The sequence below is a fragment of the Pezoporus wallicus genome, unplaced genomic scaffold, assembly GCF_028554395.1.
Source record: "Pezoporus wallicus isolate ANWC-B61680 ecotype Strahan unplaced genomic scaffold, APGP_CSIRO_Pwel_v1 contig_8341, whole genome shotgun sequence".
NCBI classification, from domain to species: Eukaryota; Metazoa; Chordata; class Aves; order Psittaciformes; family Psittacidae; genus Pezoporus; species Pezoporus wallicus.
The window spans coordinates 2650656-2671019 of NW_026638083.1; the positions used below are offsets into that span (position 1 = coordinate 2650656).

General features: G+C 52.1%; 1 protein-coding gene across 2 annotated transcripts in view; it reads right to left on the reverse strand.

Annotated features, from left to right (window-relative positions):
• The window catches only part of COL5A1 (collagen type V alpha 1 chain), a 131077-nt gene extending 112945 nt beyond the window's left edge, over positions 1–18132 (reverse strand). Inside the window, exon 1 of one of the 2 annotated variants that reach the window (XM_057409164.1) lies at positions 17809–18132. In XM_057409164.1, the coding sequence (XP_057265147.1) occupies positions 17809–17908 (100 nt within the window). In that variant the 5' untranslated portion in view covers positions 17909–18132. The remainder of the gene's footprint in view (positions 1–17808) is intronic. The other variant, XM_057409163.1, reaches the window with a different exon arrangement.
• Between the last annotated feature and the right edge of the window lie 2232 nt (positions 18133–20364).

Sequence of the window (20364 nt, forward strand, 5' to 3'; positions counted from 1 at the left end):
AAAGCTTTCCCAGGACTCGAGCGAACACTGGCCCAGACAAATATTTACATAATTATTCACATGGGTTTGTTTTAAATAAAGAGCCTTTTATTATTATTACTTTGGCATCAACCATCTAATTAGAAGCCAATGACAGTTATAAAAATCACCGCGAGCTCTCCCCGCAGTACTGACAAGGAGAAGTACTCGAGTGATGGGCAGCACCGGAGCTGTCGCTGCCGCCTGGGGCAATCAGGAGAGGGAACCTTCATTAAAGGGTCCCGGGGGGATGGAGGAGGGATGGCTCCTGCCCCTGGCTGTGTGCTGGGAAAAGGGAACACTGATGGGCAAAGGGTGAGGGGGCTGCTGGCAGTAACAGCAGCTCCCAGCCTGGTTTGTGTTGAAGGCACCTTAAGGCTCATCCAGCCCCAACCCCTGCCATGGGCAGGGACCCCTTCCACTGGAGCAGCTTGCTCCAAGCCCCTGTGTCCAACCTGCCCTTGAGCACTGCCAGGGATGGGGCAGCCACAGCTTCTCTGGGCACCCTGTGCCAGCGCCTCAGCACCCTCACAGGGAAGAGGTTCCCTATGTCTAGGAACCACGCCTGGCTCTCGGTCAGCTCCAACACCAGCACTGTCCTATGGCATTGGACAAGTCATTTCTTGCACCTCTCTGCTTTATATGTGAGCTCTTGGGACTAAGCCTTTGCCTGAATGCATGCAGGCTGCTCAGCAAAGCAAACCAATTATGAAGTCCTACAGTAGCACACAACATAATGTGGCTAAGTGTAATCCACTTCAAGATGAACACACACCGAGGTATTTATGGTGGCCTGTACTGAGAATACATACACGCACAATCCAGTTCTAGGGTGAGGCTTCAAGTATACTGATGAAGGGGAAGAATAAGAAAACACTTCTGGCAGCAGGAAACAACCAAGAGGTTTTTTCAGAGCCGCCTCTGTGCTCATCACTGGTGCTTGGTCAAACAAGCCTCTGCGCAGGATGCTCCTGTGGAGCCTGATGGAAAGGTGACCCTGAGCAGTGCAGGGAGAGCCTCAATTGCTGCGAGCCCGTTTAACTCAAGCAAGAAAGCAATTAGTGCTCCCTCCTAGTGCAAAGGCAGACAATAAATACCAGGTAACCTCCCATAAAGCACCAAAAAAAATATATGAAAGTACTTTTTTTTTCTACCAGTTCTGGCTAAGGCATGGAAGCAACTGAAGATTTCCTTCTGCAATATTCAGCTAAGGTGGTCACCAGGGCTGCATTTCTCTATTGGGAAGAAAAGAGCTGTGTATTTCAGTAGCTCTGTCTCTAGGACATCTTTTCTCAGGCTGGAAGCACAAAATCCTCTCATCTGGGAAAGGGTAATTCCAGCTCAAGCTTATTCCCACTTGCCTGGAATTGGTTCATGGCACAACCTCTAAACCTGCTTGGAGGTTTAAAAAGCTCAATCCCAGCTTTGCTCAGTCAGGCCTGCAATATTTGCAGGCTGCGGGAATGATGCTTTTTATACCCTAACACATACAAACTGCGAGCGCTTTCAGGAAACTGTGCTTGTGCATCTTAACTGCAAGCAACCGAGGTGACATTGAAAGAGGAGCTTGGCAACCACATGAGCTGCTTGGCACTGCCATGGGGTGAGCACTATGGCAGGCAATGGATGGGCTGACCCTGGCAGCAGTGGGGTGCTGAGCCCCTCAAAGCACTGCTCCCTGCTTCCAACAGGGCCAGTCTTCACTTCCAGGCTGGAAAAGTGAATAAAACACCAAACAAACAGGGCGACATAAAGGGGGGCACGTGCATGCTCTTGGCAAAGGGAGCCCGTGGGATTAACGTCTGTCCCTCACACCAGTGCAGAGCAGCTCAGCCCTCACCCTTTGCTCATTGAGCAGCAGTTCCCACTGCTTTATATCCTCTGCCTTTCCAGTCACGGAGAGGGAAGCTCAGCAAGACACTGGCCCCCTTCAGTGCAGGCTTCCACCTTCCAGGTTGCCAGCAAGCTTCAGATCCTAGTTCACACAGTGCCTTAAACCCAAGCGCATGGATCGGGGGGAATCAGCAGTATAAAGGAGGACGCATGGGGACCCAGAGTGTAAAGTGATGGTTCATCCAAACTGTTCTGATTTTCCAGGGCAGAAACCGGACAGCTCTACAGAGATGCTCCATTTAAAGCCAGCGAAGTGCAGAACAGCAACACTGACACACTGGCTGCTAAAAGCTGGGCTTTTTGCTAACACCAAAGAACCAGGTTTCCATCAGAACTGAATTCTCTATAGGGAAACAAACTCCAGCTTTGTAAAGAAAACTGCTGAGCAGAGCTGAGGCTCTCCACACAGCCTGGCACAGCCATACGCTCCCCAGGTAACTTCCAGGCCCTGTTCTCACTGAGGAATAGTACATTACTTTGCTGTCAAACAACCCCAATGCCTTAAGTGGCAATTTACTCACGGTAAGGTGAGAAGGCTGGCAGTATCTGTCCCTAAGAGGTGGGTAATCCAAACAAACTTGTATAAGAACACAGCACAAGCAGCAGTCATTTACATGATGTTGAGCAATGCAATCACAGCACAGACACCCAAGTGAGATCTAACACCAGCCTCAGTGCCGGAGCCCCAAGCTCCAGGGGTGAGACCCAGCTCCTGCACTAAGATGGGCAGCCCCTGGAAGCCATCTGGGTTTCAACGGTCCATTCAGCATCACTGAACTATCCATAGACTGGTTTTGACTATAGCACAAGCAGAGCCCACATCATTCTCACGGTTCCAAAAGGTACAAACTGCAGCAGGTAAAAGAGCAGAGGAGCACAGAAATCAATACCCTGACATATTAAGCACTTCTAATCGCTTCTGTCTGTACCATCAGACATTTACCTTGACATTATCCCCTCTTTTTTTTTTTGAAGGCTCACAACGTTTCCTGTTAAATTTATGTTCTGTTATCATAAGCAGCATAATAAAGGGCCTTGAGCAAGGTCAGAGGCATCAGTGAGAGATGAAGTGCACCTGCAGCTCTGAACACTGAGCTGTACTGACTTGACCAGCCAATACACGTCCCCTGAATCACCTGCACTGACATTAGATGTTAATTAAACTTGCTTTATAAGCCTGAAATGAAGATCCTCTGCTGCTGCCATTCAGTCCCAAATGCATCATAACTTCCCCTCCAGACACATGTACAAGAACCTGCCCCAACTACCAAGGCACTCAGCAGACCCTCCATGATAATGCATGTCATCCTGTTTTCCTGGAGGCATCTCAAAGGGGTTTTGTTACTTTAGAAAGCACCACGGTTAAAGGGCACACAAAACCCACCTCTGCCAAGCACATCTTTGCACCCGAACAATACATCCAGGGTGGCTGCCCCATCCCTGGCAGTGCTCAAGGCCAGGTTGGACACAGGGGCTTGGAGCAAGCTGCTCTAGTGGAAGGTGTCCCTGCCCGTGGCAGGGGCTGGAGCTGGGTGAGCTTTAAGGTCCCTTCAACTCAAACCAGTCAGGGACTGTACAAAATAAAAGGATCGTACAGGCAAAGGCACCAGAAAGAGCCCTTCCTTCACAATGTGAAGGGGTGAACAAGGATGCTCTCGAAGTGCAGCTGACTCCAAGACACATTCAGAAGTGTTGCCAGTCTGCAGCACATCCACACCACATGGCAGCCCCCATGGTGGTACCAGCACAGCCAGCTGAGGAGCTGCAGGCAGAGGGAGGAAGAGGCAGTAACCATGGCAGGGAATGAATGTGGATCTGCAGGGCTGTTCTCTGTGGGGACCACAGAAGAAACTGGGGCTGCAGGATGCTGTGCCAGAGTGGCCACTGAAAACAGCAGGAAGTGTTCTCCCAGGTAAGTCTGTGCCTGTGCAGACTGGGGTTTTGATCAGCAGCAGCAAAGAGATTTTGATTAATGAGATACTGATGAGGTGGGGAAACAGCTCCGCTGTACATCGCCTGGGTACCAGAGCACATCCGCCTGTGGTGCAAGTCAGCATCACTGCGCTGGGACCCTGACAGGAGGGGACCGCTCACTGCAGGGACAGATTCTTCTACACAAGGAGAAACCATTCCCGGCACATGAGGAGTTACCAGGTCCTTTGCTCAGATGCGAGCCCTGAAGAGCAGCGAGCCAGGATGAATGAGGATGCCACTAAGAATATTTCTAATGCAATTATGAGAGCAGTATTAAAATACCCACGGAAGCGAGTGTTGGAGGGAGTCACAAAGAGCTGCCAGCTTCGGGCAAAAGCAGATGGAAAGATAATCTCAGCTCCAAGGGGGCAGCCTCATCCCAGGGGAACCTCCCAACACACAAGTAGGAAACACTCGGGGAAGTTTGGAGTCTTGCAATTAAAGTTCCTTCCAACTTAACCCAAGGAGAGAAGACTCGTGTGAGCCAGCCCAGCTGGGCATGCTCAGGTAGAAAAGGGAGCTGGAAAACTTCCCCTAAACATACCCCCTGTGGTAAAGCAAAGGGTCAAAGGGAAGAGAGCAGCTACAAACAGGATAAAGTCCAACTAAAGGATCAAAAAATAAGAGACAGCTACAGAAAGGCAGGAGCTATTTTCATACAGAGCAAAGGGTCACTGGCACATGTTCTCAAACACGGGAGGGGAGAGATCCTTTGTGCAGGGATGGGGATCATGGGAACAGGATTCCTGGGTTGCTCAGGGGCGTTACTGTACTTAGTACAAAGGGGAGAAACAACAGAGGGCAAGAGGAGATGGGGCTGGTTCTTTTCTGGGTCTGGTAGACAAGGGAGGGAGGGCTCACAGCAGAGACCAACGGGTTAAAATAGGGATTCCCAAGCTGGGCACGGTTAGAAACTCTCTGGTAACAGCTACTTGCCAGGTAAATGGCAATCTGGCCACCTGCTTAAATTACTGCTGCGAGGTGTCCTCTGCCAAGAGGAACAAGGGTGCTCGAGAAACGCAAAGCACTATTAGAAGGAATTACCTAGAAAAGCCCTTACAAGAACGTGCTCTTTTTACATGAAGCAAGATGCAGGGTGGGACTTAAACACACTTTAAACCCCAGGCACAGTTATTGTTCCTGTGAAGCCTCAGCTCTGCATGAAATACCAAGTGATTCCCTAGAGCTCCAGAGTTCCCAGAGCCGCGATGCCCAGACCCTGGAGCGAAACATTAACCGAGATCTGCACTTTCTGTTACTGCTTCCACCAGCAGGCCTGTCCTGAGACTCACCAACCCCATTCCCAAAAGCTGCTAAGCTGAAATTCAGTCCTTCATTGCCCTGACTCAGGCACCCAAATCCCATGTCCGCCCCTGGAGCTTTGCTAACATCTGAGCAAAGCAACTGCTCTCCAACCCTGCCCACCTTCCACCACTGCTATCCCCAAAGAGCCGGAGGACTGAAGACACTGCGCAAACAAAACCCCACAGCATCCTGCTGCAGATGGAGTAGGAAGGCAGAAGATTAAGGGTAGGTATAAAGCTCACTGGAGCGCAATGGGAGATGCCAGAACAAGCCCCTAGATACCTGCACTGCAAACACAAGCAGGGCAACACCAGGACCCTACCCAGGGTCTGCTGCACTTGTGCCATGCACAGCAGAGAAGAAACCCAAGACACAGTCAGTCTTTCACGCACTATTTCAAGCCATTCTTCCCCCAGGAGACATCCCTCCTTCCTTCCCAAGACCCAACCCAGCCTCCCCCAGCCAGCTGCAAACCCAGATCTTTACAGCGCTTGGAGCCATGGTTTAGTGGTGGTGTTTCAGCTCCTGAAGGCTGCTGCTGCCACGGAGCCTGCAGCTTCTCCCCGCTGCTGGTGAAACAGAGACAAGACTCACTCCATCACCGCGGTCTGGGAGTGATCCATTTCACTGAGTCTGACATTTGAAATAAATGAAGGAACATGCTCCCACCATCTGGAAAAGTGCACGCTGACGCTTCCAATCATCTGTGCATCCACTCGTGAGTGTAAGTAATGCTTGGTATTTTTACATATGGAGAGAAGGTAAATGACACATCAAGGCATCAATCCATGCAGACAAGTCCAGCAGCCCAGCACCACTCCATATAGATGAGCACGAGGCGTGTTGAGTAGCGGCAGCAGCCAAGTAAGAAAATATCTGGGAGTCTGGAGACAAGGCAAATGCCAAGAGGAGTTATCAGGATATTTTGAGAAGATTGATTTACACACAGAGCATGCTTGATATTCATCACTAAAGCACGACATGAAGTACTTTGTAAGAGGGTACACACAATAGCTCAAAAGTAACCTGGGTGTATTTTACATGCCCTCATTTATTACTCCAAGGGATGAGAGACTTCTACTACAGGAGAACAGATTTTGTCCTTACAAAAGTGCAGAGGTCACTTACAGTATGTTCTTCTTCCCTTCGTTAACATGCTGAGATCTTACCAGTGCAAGAAGGGAGGAGACATTCCCTTTGACATCAAGGCAGACATCCCAGAAAAGACTGCATACAAGTCCAAACCCATGAGAGTTTGGGAAGGACTCTGCCCTTTTCTGGTGCCACCCTGGCTCCTCCAGCCCATTCCTGTCAAAATCCATCAGGATGTGCATGCAGAGAAGTGCCAGTTGTAAGACCATTGCTACATGTGTGGATAATGGAACACAATTATTTCACACAAAACATCACAAGTCAAATTCACCACTGCACCAATTCAAAGCAGCTGTGAACCCAGTTCAAGTGCTGCTAAGGTTGGTGGCATCAAAGAGGAGTTTAACCAGGACCAACCAGCCCACAAGAAGAAGCTCCACTAAGGCTGGAGCTGCAGTACCCAGAACGAGTCCTCCCTGTCCCAGCCCTTCCCTCTTGCCATTGGGCTCAACCCCTGCTCCTGCAGACATCCAGACTCATCACACTCAGTACAAAGGAAAAAGGTTTCTGCTTTTCACACCCAGCCCTTGGTCGAGCACCAGTTTCTCCAGTGGCAACTGCCTCTGCCCTACCATCTGCCTCATGGAGCATCCTCTGCCCCATATCCATCAATCCATCCCTCCCTCTGCTTGCTCTGGGAGGCTTCGTGCATGACAGAACGTTTCTGAGTGTGGCAGCACAGAGGATGCTCTCAGGCCGGTCAGCCCCACATGTCCCTTCCTCCCAGGCTGCCCATCCATCACCAGCAGAGCTCGCAGGGGCACAGTGAGGACCATGGCTTGTCTGGAGCAGGCTATTTCACCCCGAGCTCTCCCATGGTGATTTCTCCCTAGGCTTTACCTCCTAGAAGAAGAATTTTCCACATGCCTTGCTTCATCCTGCACTGACTGACATTGCACAGGCACGACGTCCTGCCTGCAGTCACACTCTCCGCTGTCATTCATTGCTCACCCAAATGAAAAGTGTTGAAACAGATCTGATCCCCAGATACATTCCTTAGAGCACCTCTGTGGCATAAGAGAACCCACTTCAGGTGCACAGAAGCTCCCCCTCATCTCCCAGGTCTATTTTCAGCCTTTCCATTAACTAAAATTTCCTATAAGATGCCTGGAAGCTGGGCACTTTGCCACCATCAGAAGGAAAACTATCAACTCGAGCCCAGATGTCACAACAGGGGCAGGTAAATGGAGTCCCACATCCCACCCAGGCTCCTTAGAGGCCACATGAGCTAAAGCAAAGATGCAGCAGATTTCCCCCCCCAAAAGCAGATGTTTCAGCTTCATCCATGAAAAGCTCAGCGCCAGGCCCCAGACTGGGCAGCCCAGCTCAGGCAGCAGAGACTCAGCTATTTCCAGGCTGCAGGAATCCTGCTCCTTTTAGCAGCACTGCTGCTTGCTATTTGGGATGAGCGTCCCCAGGGCAGGGAGGGCCCCGGCTTGTCTGGCCAAGGCTTTGGAGCAGGGAGCCGCAGGGTCACTCAATGTGCAGTGTATTGGGAACTGCTGTTCGGACTCTGAACCTTTCAGAGCATCTCTAAGTGCTTGGGGTGAAAGTTTAAGTACCTTCAAATGAGGAGCCCAAAGTTCTTCATGGATATTTCCACACCCAAAACAAGCTCCAGTTTTTGTTCTGGTTCATATTCCATGGGGAAAATCTTAACCAGCACAGTGTTATCCAAGCCTGTTCCCCACAGCCACAAGAAATCAATGGATTTTCCTAGGCTGAATCCCAATTAGACTGTAAAATGCTCTGTAAACTGCAAGAAAATGTAGACCTATGGGCAATGAAGGCAGCGAGTCAAAGCAGTGGCAGAAGAGAATGGCTGTTCCGTGATTTAGGCCCGATGATTCTGTGCTACTTCACTGCCCAAAGTCCCAAGGTCCACAGAAGTCGGGTCCCAGCCCTGCATCCAGAGCTCCACGTGGACACAGCCCTGCAGCAGTGCAGGATCCACAGAGACAGCCTTGCCCCAGGGCCCTAGGCCAATTAAAAACTCAGTGTAAGCACCAGAATCAGACCAACAATCCTGCCCCGGCTTTCCCTTTGGTGCCCAGAAATCCCCCAAGCAGGGACCACTCAGAGCCTGGGTACCAAGCACCACATCCAGCATCCTCAGATAATGCTGCCTGCAGGGCTTCTTAGCTCTGCCTTCTCCTTGAGAAAGGAAAAGTTGATCCTGCTCAGCCATAGCTCTGCTCCGCAGTCAGACCCTGCTGTGGGAATGTCTATGGCTGGAAAAGCAAGGGATGGTGGAATGCTGCAGAGGACTTAACCCTTCTGCCAGTGCCAGCACTGAGGGATAAGCGCGCCTGCTGCTTCTTCTATACATAGTCTTGTAAGACAATAGCCTCCAGTGCATAAAGGCTCTGCTGCTTCCTGATATAGCTCTTTAATTAGAGAGGACTGGGAAAATGGATGTTTCCAGAGCAGATACGGCCCTTATTGTTTTGCTGGTTTGCATCCTGCAGGGAACGGGGACTGAAGCTCCAAGACAAGCCGGAGCCTGTTAGAAGCGCCGGGGCCGCTCGCTCCTCCTCCAGCCCCAGCTCCTGAGGTCAGCAGGGAAAGCATCCAGCACTTGCAGAAGGACAGACTGTCTCAATTTAAGCGTTTGAGAGCGGCAGGGAGGGGCTTTCTCCCGACGTGCACAAGACGTGATCCCTCGCCTCTCCCCATCCCTGCAAACCCCGGCAAGAGAACATTCCGAGCAGTTTTCCTATGCGAGCGCTCGCCAGCGAGTGCCAAAGGCAGTGACACGGATGAAAGCCGCTTCCTCCTCCCACACTCACGCTGCTTCTGGAGCACAGGAACAGCGAGGGGATTCTCCGTGATCTGCCCTCCCTGTTACAGAAAGCAGAACGTCCAACGGGATCGAGGGTAAAACAACACCAGCCTCATCAGGAACAGCATCTGCAGCCGCGGGGCTCCAGGCAAACAGTCCTTATCCTTCAAGGAACCCACAGCTTTCCAACAGCAGACACCGAGCGGCCCAGGGTCAGGAACAGACGCTGTGCTTGGGGAACCCCAGGGGTACATCCCGCACAGCTCCTGCCTGCGGCGGCTTCTCCCACCCAGTCCCGCACCAGTGAACACAGAGCAGCTCTGCTGCTCCCACACATCCCATGCTGCAGGAGCTGTGTCCTGCCTGCCTGCAGCACATCCACCACCACCTCAACTGCCTGCAGAAGGCTTTAACTCCCATTAATACCAACACTAAAGTCACTGACCCAGTGCCTTTGCTGCACAAGCCAGGCACAGACCTCCCATGCCCACGAGCTGCAGCGCTTGGTCAGCATCCTGCTATTGCATCATTAGCAAGTGAGTCCCAGTTCCCAGTCATTTGATATCACGTGGAATTTGTTGAATTTTGGGATCAAAGCTACACTGGCAAATTCACTTGGAAGCTGTTTATGGAAGTAATCTTTCATTAGATGGGCAAGGAAAACAGCTGGCTTGATTTTCTACTGAAGGTGTATTTTGAGGGCAGAGATTAAGGCAAGATTCGGAAGCTTTAGCTGGCTTTTGGAGGAATCTGGTTTACACCAGAGGAGTGGCTTACAGAACAGAAGAATCCCGTGGCTAGAAATAAGAATTTAAGTATTTCTGGGTACTGCCTCTCAGGACTCAAGTTCTGCCAAACACCAAAGCAGGGGGCACACAGCATGCAGGGTCGTCTGCCCCAGCACATCACCTCCTCAAACACATCATGGGCATTTCCCTTCAGTGAAAGGCAGCTGGCCAAAATGCTGGCAACCCCCAAGAAAGGTGTTTTAGCCATGTGAAAAAGGAAACCCACAGGTACAGGAGCCCATGACTTAAACTCTGCCCCATTAAAAGCAGCGTTAGCAACTTCTGAACTGGACTGTGCGTCCTGGTCTCTCAGCCACCACCCCTGCTTTACTGTAACCGCCCCAGCAGTACCTATTAAAGGAAAACTGGCCACGTCCCCATCCCACCCCTTTGGCACTACCCCCCGGAGCTCACCACTGCCCTTCCACACGTGCAACCCGCGAGGCACATCCCTGCTTCAGTGCTCTGCCAGCGTGGCTGGAGCAGCGGCTGGGGGCACTGAATGAAGCTTTGGGGCAGGAAATTAAAATGCTGAATTTAGAGCCGGGCATTGACTGTGGGCAGGGCAGGGATGGGCAGGCTCTCTCACACACACACACACACACCACCACCCTGCCCCAAGGATGGGGCAGGAACCGGGCTGGGACCCCACTGACACCCATTGCTCGAGGTGCACACGCTTTCTCACCAGCATTTCAAGACTAACACTGTCCCGTGACAGCACCTTCACAGCACTACCAACCCTTGCTCTAGGTGTTGGAGGAGAGCAGCCTCACTGAGCACTGGGAGTCTCCACATTGGTTTGAGGAGGCCTCTGCTTCTGGGTACCACTGGCCCTATAAAGCAGTTGAGGACAGGAGTTTGCCACCCCCCCAAGCTCCAGCTCCTCGCTTTGCAAAAGAGCAGCGGTGAGCCCAGCACTTCAGAGCATCACCCTGACTGTGCCCAGCCTCCGCCAGTAACTGTGCTTGGAGCCCCAGCCCCTTGGTGCTTGAGCACTTGAGCAGATCCCAGCCGAGATTCCCCCCTGTGACACCCCAAGCACAGTGGAACGGAGCTGCTTGGCACCAGCTGAAACACCTCGCTTGGAAGCACCTTTTTTTCCATTTCTTCTGAGCAGAATGACACTTGTATTCACAGTGACTCATCTCCTTGACCTTTCTATTCACTCCTAATACTGCAAGCTGGAAATAAGGGCATGCAAACAATGCATTCATTATTCAGCTGGTGAACTGCAGCCCTCAGACCAGATCTCTCCCCTGCAGCAGACAAGAGCACACAGAGCAGACGTCTCATTCCAGCACGTCCAGGACGAGCCCCCTCGAAGGCCACACAAAATTCATATCGGAGGGGTGCAGCTGGAGGAGCAGCACCAAGAATCACCACGTAAAACGCTGCAGGAATACCAGAGATGCCGGGAAACCGGCAGTGTCACCTCCAGGAATTCAGCTGCAAGGAATTCTTACTGAAGTATTGTCTTGGAAACAAAAAAGGGGGTGGAGGGAGGAACAGCAGGGCAAAAGAGGCTCGGCTCTCTCCTCTATACCCACACTCAGAAAGCAGACACTCCAGCTGACACGCAAGTGAGATGCTAGATCTGGGCACTCAGACTGCACCTGACAGGGGTCCAGAGCCCTCCGTGACCTCCCTGCTCCCCTCGGGTTCCCCCCAGCCACTCCTTGCAGCATTGCCTGCACAGCTGCAGGCTCCCCCGGCCTCTACGAGCTACAGCAGGGGAGTGCAGAAAGGCAGGGAAGGAAAAGGGCTTCAAGGAGTTCGTTTAAAAGCCAAGCCAGGATGCTTGCTACTTTATATGCCCTGACAAAAAGGGCATCTCCCTGGCTGCAGGCACAGCTTGGTCCTGCAGGGATGGTGCACAGGGTCAGCCCGAGCTAGCCAAGATTTAGCTGCATTTAAGCTTGGCAGATCATCCAGGCCTTCAGCAAGCTGCTGAAAAAGAGGTTCCCCAACCCTGCACCCTCATCCCTAAGCAGAAAACATGGAGTCCCTTTGGGTGACATCCAGAGCAATGGCAAGCTGTCCCCTGAGCACAGCAAGACTAAGGCTTTGCCTTCGCATCCTTCTCCAGTGCATCTAGAGCAGCAGGGCTGAGCCCCACAAGGAGCACAGAATCAACCATGGGGGACTTCACGAAAGCAAACCCAGCAGGGTGAAAAGAGCCTGGGGCAGAGCACTCAGAACAAAATACACCGGAATGGCTTCCACATCAGCAAAACGGCTGAACATCACCACCCCACAGCCATCACGGCGGTCTGTACTGCACACCATCATGTCACCTGGAAGAAACCTGTCCGAGTTCCAAGCCCAAATCCAAACAACCTTCTGGATTTGCAGGGTGAGGCACTGGTGTTGCTCGAAGGAAAACACCATCCCAGGGAGGAAAAGTATTTTAGAAGCAGAAAACTAAGACCACAACCACGAACATAACCTGGGGCACAGGGATGGAAAGAGACTCCTGGAACTTCACTGCCTGAAAGCACGTCTTGGTGGTGTATTGTCAGCACTAACTTTGTGTTAAAGCAGCACCACAATGGCAGGTTCCATACAGGAAGACGGGATCAGGCCCCAGGGCATGGGAAACAGAGACTTGCCTAAAGGACTGGGAGAAAGTCCACAGCAGAGTTTAGGAACCAGCACTGATGCAGCTCATCCCACCCATTCACTCCCCAAGCCACCCTTTTTCTCTCCAGTTTATTACACAATCTGGCGGGATAACTCCACCACTGCAGATACATGAATGCCATTGTCCCAGCTTAGAGAAGTTCCATCTCACCATTGTGACAGCTTCCAGATGATGCTGAGAATCCTCTTGGCTTCTGGAGGCAAAAAGAGCCCGGACTGTGAGCGACCAACCTCAAAAATGCCTTTTGTGCAGCTCCTTCATTTATTTATTTTAGTTCTCAAGATTTTCCAGACACATCCACAGAGAAACCACAACATCACTTGGACACTTCACTCGGGGCTCAGCTCCATTTCAAGAGCCTCACAACTTGCCAACAGTAACCCAGTGGCTAATTATACCATGTTCCCAACTGAAGGTTTTTCCATACAACATTAGGTTTCAACCAAGTTTTTCCATTCTTTCATGTCTCACTTCTCCTGGGTTTGCTCCTTCTTCACTGGCTTTTTCTTTGTTTCACAAAGGTTTATTTTGTTAAGAGGAACTCCTTGCAAGCCCAGTGCCCATCACATCAGCTGGTAACAGTAAAGCCTTCGACACAAGGCAGTGTCCACTTGGGATCTCCTAAAACCCCTCCAGAATGGCACCAGCATCCCCCAGCACTGGGGTTAGGGTTCAGTAAGAGAGCTGAATGACAATGCCCCATCCCTGGCAGTGCTCAAGGCCAGGTTGGACTCCGGGGCCTGGAGCAAGCTGCTCCAGTGGAAGGGGTCCCTGCCCGTGGCAGGGGTTGGAGCTGGAGGAGCTTTAAGGTCCCTTCCAATGTGATGCTATCAGCTATGCAGGTAGTGCAGGGAACCCAGTGGAGAGCTCAATGTGAGCTCCACAAGCAGCATACCCCTGCGTGCACGTGCCCCTGACACTGACTGACAGTGGGACGACTCCTGCAGGTCTTAAATTTGCCCCAGTTCCAGCAGGTGCCTGTTTAAGGCCTCAGCATTCCCACAATACCCTCAACAGGAGCAGTCACCGAGCTGCAGCAGCCAGGGCTTTCTTAAACCCACGAGCAGAGGTCTGCACTGGGTATAAGCACGGACGTGGAAGCCTTCCTCCACTGAGGGAAGTCCGAGGTGTGTTTTGTGGTGAATTCCTTGTTTATTGCCCAAACAATCCTCATTCAAGCAGCAGCCTCCAGTTACCAAAACCTGGGTACTGAGGTTTTCTATTGAGGAGTTTTAACCGTGTTTTCCCCAGAACCCAAACAGTTGAAACCTCTTTGCAAAACACTTGTGTACAGAACAAAAGCTGCACCCTGAGGATCAGGCTCCTCCTGAACAACCGAAGCAAGAGCACACGTGGCTGTGTGTACGTATGTGATGAAGTGCCAAATTCATACTTGCAGCGCAGCAGGGATTTCCCCTGTCTTAGGGGCTGCTGCACTTCAAAGCCAATTCACAGGGAGCACCTCCACCATGGCATACACAGACTGGTCCTTGCTTTTCTACAGCCAAGTATCAACCATCAGGTCAAAGAGGCTCCAAATGGGACCCTCTGGAAGCCCCTGGATGCCGAGCATCCCCTGCCTGCATCATCTGCTCAACCAGGATCCTGGTCCAGCTCTGCAGCTGCAGTTTGCTGCCAGTCAAAAGCCCCTGGTGCTCAGCTCCCTGCTCTTCCCCGGTCCCACTGTTCTCCAGATGTATCCACAGGCAACCACACCAACACATGAATAATAAACCCATGAATCATTATCGTGACACCTCACTTGGGCACTTTGACACACACACTATCCCCTGTGGCCAGCTGGCCTGTCCCCTCTTCCCTTCGTCACCCTTACAGGTTCTGCTCACGCAGCAGTATTGCTCCATGCAGTGTTTCCAAGTGCAGACTTTCCTGTTTGCATGGTGTGGTTGACATTCATCCTCTACCTGCTTCAGGAAGGGCAGCACCATGGCTCAGCCCCAGCATCCTGATAGCATGGGGAGAGGGAAAACACAAGGAGCAGGGCAAAGAACCAGGGCATAACAAAAAGTAGCTGTTAAAAGAATTACCAGTTTACTCTATAGAGGGAAACCCCTCAGGCTGAAGAGCAGTTCCTGGAAAGCATTAAAGCACTCCCACAGATTGATTTCTAAGTCCAGAAGATTAAACCCCATCTATTTACTTGTGCTTCACACAAATGCCTCTGCATGAGGGGCATATGCCACAACAGCACCTTCTGCTTCTCAGCATCTGCTGCCACACTTGGGCTCATCTTTAGGATTCTATCTGTAACTCAGAGCAGTTGTGAGCACACACACTGTGAGCCTGTGCCCTGAACCCAGGCTGCAGGACAGACAGGGCCACTTTGAGTCACCAGAGACAGAGAGCACCAGGACCAGATCGCACCTTCAGTGTTAGAGGAAAAAGCCAGGTACAGGCTCCCGAGGGCGACAGGACATCCACGGGCCATTAAGAGTCTGGGGCTCTGGAAGCGTGGCAAAGATTCTCATGTGGAGGTCCGTGAAAAAGAGAAGCTACTTGAGAATTAAAGCTTAGTCTGAACATCACAGACACGGCGCTCAGCCTTTGAAAGGAATGAGCCTGAAAAGTCCATCTCCAACAAAAACAGCATCTAAGGGGCAAGGACAGCACCTTTAAAGTAAGGATGCACATCCCCTTTGTCTGCAAGCAGTAGGAGTAACACCAACACAGTCTTGTTTACTGGGATACCCCCCAGCATTGCAGAGCAGAGGCAGCAACTCCAGCCGTGACAGCGCACAGTCGGTAGCAAGGGCTTGGAAGTCACAGCATCCAGTTCCAACCTGGCACTGCACTGACAGCATAACCCGGGTTTTACACTGGGAATCAGATCTGCCTCACTTCCAGACTCACACAATCCGATTGCTTATGTAAAACAATACCAACATTTCTGATTGGCAAAATATTCAACACTTCTGACTGCCCAGATACAGACTGTTCTTTACCTCACTCTGGAGGAGCGGGGAAGAGCCAAGGGGAGAAGCAGCAGATGGTAACAGGACACTTGATAGTTTCCAGCATTTTTATTTCTCTTAAAGGGCATTCCATGTATCCTGATTCCACTTTCCTTCGCCGCTAAAGGAAACTGCTGCTTCCAAAAATTTTCACCCAGAAACCTGATTCAATTTTATGGGGATTTGTGGAAGCAGAGGCAGATTCCAGCTTTGTCTGCGGGTTAGATTCGGGTGACATCATCTGCTAAAATATGGGAAAATGTGAGCTGGAAGGGCAGTGTTCCGAGGCCCTCAGCTCGTCGCCTTGGACAGTTATTCCTCTAGAAACCCTCCCTGCAAGGTGTCTTTCCCCTTTCTTTGTAGCCAACTGATGGATCTATGAAAGATGACAGAGGGGGTCCACCTTTCTCCATACAGAGAAGCCAACTAAACTGAAACTGAAACAATCTGAGCTGAAATCAAAGATCACTTGGAAAGATGGGGAAAAAAGCTACAAAGAGCCTTAGTCAATGCCATCAGCAGCCCCAGTCTGACTCCTCCCTCATCCAAATTATCTGATGTCCTATTAGGAGGCTCATTAGGAAACCTCAAAGCCTTTCACTGCAAAAGTCACTACTTGGAGCTGCCCGTCGGCCCCACAATAGCTCTTCAGCCCTGCACAGAAACATCAGCTCCCACCAGCTCCCTGCAGCTCACAGCTGGAGCCACAGGTTTCAGCAAAGCAGCCAGGTAACTTCTAAAAGGAGCAGGGCTGAAGCTGCCTGACGGATTTATACCAATGGACAGAATGCGTGAGGATGTTCCGAAGCCATTCCAATAACAGCATGGACAGGAGGAAAGGGGAAAAATATCCTTTGGAGTGGTTGAGAGAGGTGATAACGCAGTTTTCAACTAATACAAAGCAGCCTGATGAGGTGGCTGCACGAGAAGGGAGCTCCAGAGGGGCAAGTATTGCTCCAGTATCCTAATCACAAACTGCTCCGGCAGCCCCATACTTCTGCTGTACAACAAACTCTCACTGCAGCCCCAACCGCCGTTAACTTCACCAACTTCTGATGGTTTAGAAATGGTTTGTTCCTCAACCAGCAGCTTATTTTCCGTCGTGCCGAGACTCTGAGCAAACCATTCATGAAAGCATTCCTCGCACGCCCACCTTTTCTTCCTTAAGGTCATTTTAAGAACCTAGAAATTACAATAGTTCATAATCCCGCTGCTATACACAGAATGCCACACGCATTCGTCCTGGTAACACACAAACCACCCTGCAAACACTGGGCTTCCCGGGGAAAAACACCCCGAGCCCACAGAACTCAGGCTCAGAAGCTGGATGGATCCCAGAGCTCCACTCTCAGCCCTTCACTGTTTCTCATTACCCCGCAGAGCTCCACTGGCTTAAACTTTCCTGGTTTCAAAATCCTCTTTTGCCAACAAACTGCTTCAGAGCCTGCGCCCTTGAAGCACAAACTGAAGAGACCCCGGAGCACCGCGGGCTGGCTGCTCCAAACTCGGAACACAGAACTTTTCCAGCAGAGCCACGGCTCTCCCCCTGCCCTGCCCTGCAGTTCCAGCCCACCAGGGAAGGCAGACATTTGGAAAGCAGAGCTCCACGTACTCAGAACCCAAAGCATCGGTGGAACGAAACGAAGTGGATGTCCCACTCCCGCGGGGTTAAAAAAGACATTCCAGGGTTTTTCCCGGCTGCGTGTGCAGGGCTGCTGCACATCTGGCACTCTGCAGCTTCCTCTCGCCACGCTCAACAGCCACGATTTTAGAGAGAAACCCTACAAACAGGGGCTGGGGAGGACCGGGGGGTGCCCGACTCAGGCTCCTGCGCCCGCGATGCGCGCAGGGAACTGGAGCTGCCGCTCGCTCCTGCGCTAAAAGTTTCTTCTCCCCAGGGAGAAGGCACAGGGCGAGGCGAGAGGTCTCCAGCTGCCTCAATACCGATACAGCCGCCGACAGAGCAAGAGCTACGGCTCCGGGAGCACATCCCGACTTCTGCCCCACAAAACCGAGCCCGGCAACAGGCGGCCCGGCTCCAGAAGGCGCAGAAAGTTTTGCTTTAAGTTTTCTCCCCCTTTTCCGGGCCCCTGACAAATGGCATTCGGAGACTCGGGCGGCTGAAGGAGGCTCGGGGGTTTCTTTCCCTTTTTCCATTCTTTTTTTTCCTCTGGAATGCAGCGGGTCCAGACAAACGTTTTATCCCGCACAAAGCCCCCCCCTCCCCGACCCCGCAACGCCGCTGTCCCGGGGATGGGGGGGCTCTCGGATGGTCCTTACCTGCCCGGCCGAGGGACAGGGCACTCAGCAGCACCAGGGCAGCGGGCACCCACCACCTCCGTATCCAACTGCGCCGTTTCCACCGCGTGTGCGTATCCATGGTCCAGAGAAACCGGGCACCCGCTCGAGGGGGAAAACCAATAAAAATAATAATATACAGCTATTTACAAGCCCCCCCCCCGAGAGCAGCCGCTTTATAGAGCCATGGGCGGGCCGAGGGCAGCGGGGGCTCCGCACGTCCGCTCCGGCTCCCGCCGAGGAAAACTTTCCTTCCTCTCCCCCCCACCCCTTTTTTTTTCCCTTCTTCTCCTTCTTTTAAGCCCAAGGCCGGAGCCCGTCAATCCCGGAGCAGCGCAGCCAACCGGGAGCGGGCGCAGCGGGCCAGGAGCCGCCCCCAGCCCGCCCCCGGTAAGTTTGAACGGCGCGGCCCCCCCCACCCCAGGAATTCCATCGGGAATCTGCTCCCCCCAACCGCCAGGGCTTGTGGAGCGTGGAAAAGGCGAGGATGTGGGCAAAGAACGAGGCTGCGGCTGCAGAAGTGCGGAAGAGAGCCTAACCTCGCTGTAGGACTAGGTCGCACAACATCAGAGACCCTCAAAACCAAGCTCAGGTCATCTGGAGACCAGAGGTGGAAGAACCAAGCACAACCCTCTCCCTTAAGCACTTTGAAGGCTCTTCCTGGTATCGGTACTTGCTATACCAGCGCCATTAAAGGCCTGCACATCATTGCCAGCACACATCCAGGTGACAGTCACACCTCCTGTGACTTCAATGGTTGCAAAGATTTGTCACGGAGCAGCGATTTCACCTATACGCCAATACCCTGGGCCACAGGAGAGCATCCCAGCCCTCCTCAGCCCTTGCACAGCAGCATCCTCAAAGGCTTCCATCATCCCAATGAAAAGCAAGCATTGCCATCACCCAAACTCCACAGTCTGCCTACCCTGGGCTCCACTTTGCTTGTCTACGCCTTCACTCACTGTGAGAACCTGGGCAGTCACTGGTCATCCCGTTTATTATATACAAGGAGGGCAAGGTATGAGTTCAGAGTCACTTGTCCTATCCCTGTCTGACGAACTCCACACAAAAAGGGACTTCCGAGCTTTAGCTGTTCACTCAGGATAAGCCTGACCTTCTGGAATGAGAGTTACTTAGATGTATAATTGATGTCAAACTCATCAAAACCTACAAGCACAGGAGGCCAAATTCCACCAGATCAAGGGGAAAGGAGTGCTCCCAGTCCACTCAGTTTGTAGCCTAGCAAAGAAGTTACCTAATGGAGAGGAGCTGTAGGAAATCTCCCTCTCTGCCTCCGAACCCATGGAGATGCTTTCTCCACCACCAGCAGCCCGGTGAAACAGGAAGCAGCAGGGGATGAGCCACACGCAGGAGGAGAGTCTTTGCTGAAAGAGCCTTTCACCAGGGAGGTTAGAGGCAGGTTGGCTGCAAGCCCCTGAGCCCAGAGGCAGCGTGTGCTGGCTGCTGCCACGTGTGCAGTGGGGACCGTGCCAGTGGCACCCTGGGCACAGCCCTCAGTGAAAGCCCCCCAGGTCCTGCCTTTGATGAGCAACCTGTGACCGGACAGGTTGGACGGGGCTTGGAGCAACCTGCTCAAGTGGGAAGGTGTCCTTGCCCATGGCAGGGGGGTGGAACCGGATGAGCTTTAAGTTCCCATCCCAACCCAAACTAGTCTGGGATTCCATGACTAGAGGCTGGTAAGAAAAATTAAGCAACACTCCATATCCAGGAGCCTGGGGCAAGCTCTTCCAGTACAGCTAATAGCCGTGCAAGCCTGCAAACACCACTGCAGAGCTCCAGGGGATACAGCCCAGCAGTGACAATATCCATCACCATCACACCTCCCTCCTGCTTGGGAATATCCCACTATACACAGCAAAAGCCCCTTCCACAGGTTCACAGCTGCCTCTGGAATGGAGCAGAGAACCTGTTCCATAGCTGAGACACACTGCATGGCAGGGATTCCCCCCCCCCCCCATTTGTATGGATCATGAAGCATCTGGATATGGATCATCATGAAGCATATGGATATGAAACTAGGACAGGTAAAAGCACCACAGACTGAGGACTGCAAATAACCCTCCTCTTCCCAGTAACCCTTGATAGTATGATGACAAAGTGATAACTTGATCCACAGTACTTATGTGGATGCCCAATCACCCTTGAGGGGCACTGACAGAGTGGGCTCCGATTTCAGCCCCGGTTACACAACCACCAGGATCCTCCACCTTCTCACCCCAGCCTGGCATCTTGGACCATACAAGCAGCTCATTGTTTTGGAATGAAACCCTGGTTTGTCTTCTCCAGCTCCAAGTGAAAATCCCACTAACACCTGAATGCTGTCACCAAGGGGTTGACATTCCCCACCCTTCCAGAGGAACACAGCTAGGGGAAGGGGGATACCTAAAGCACCAAACACACTGCAGACAAGGAAATAAAAGCAGCTCAGAGCAGCTCACTCGCACACCACTCATTTTTCAAGGGCTCTTAAGCCCACGATCAAGGCAGAGCACCCAGACCTGGACCCCCATCAGATGC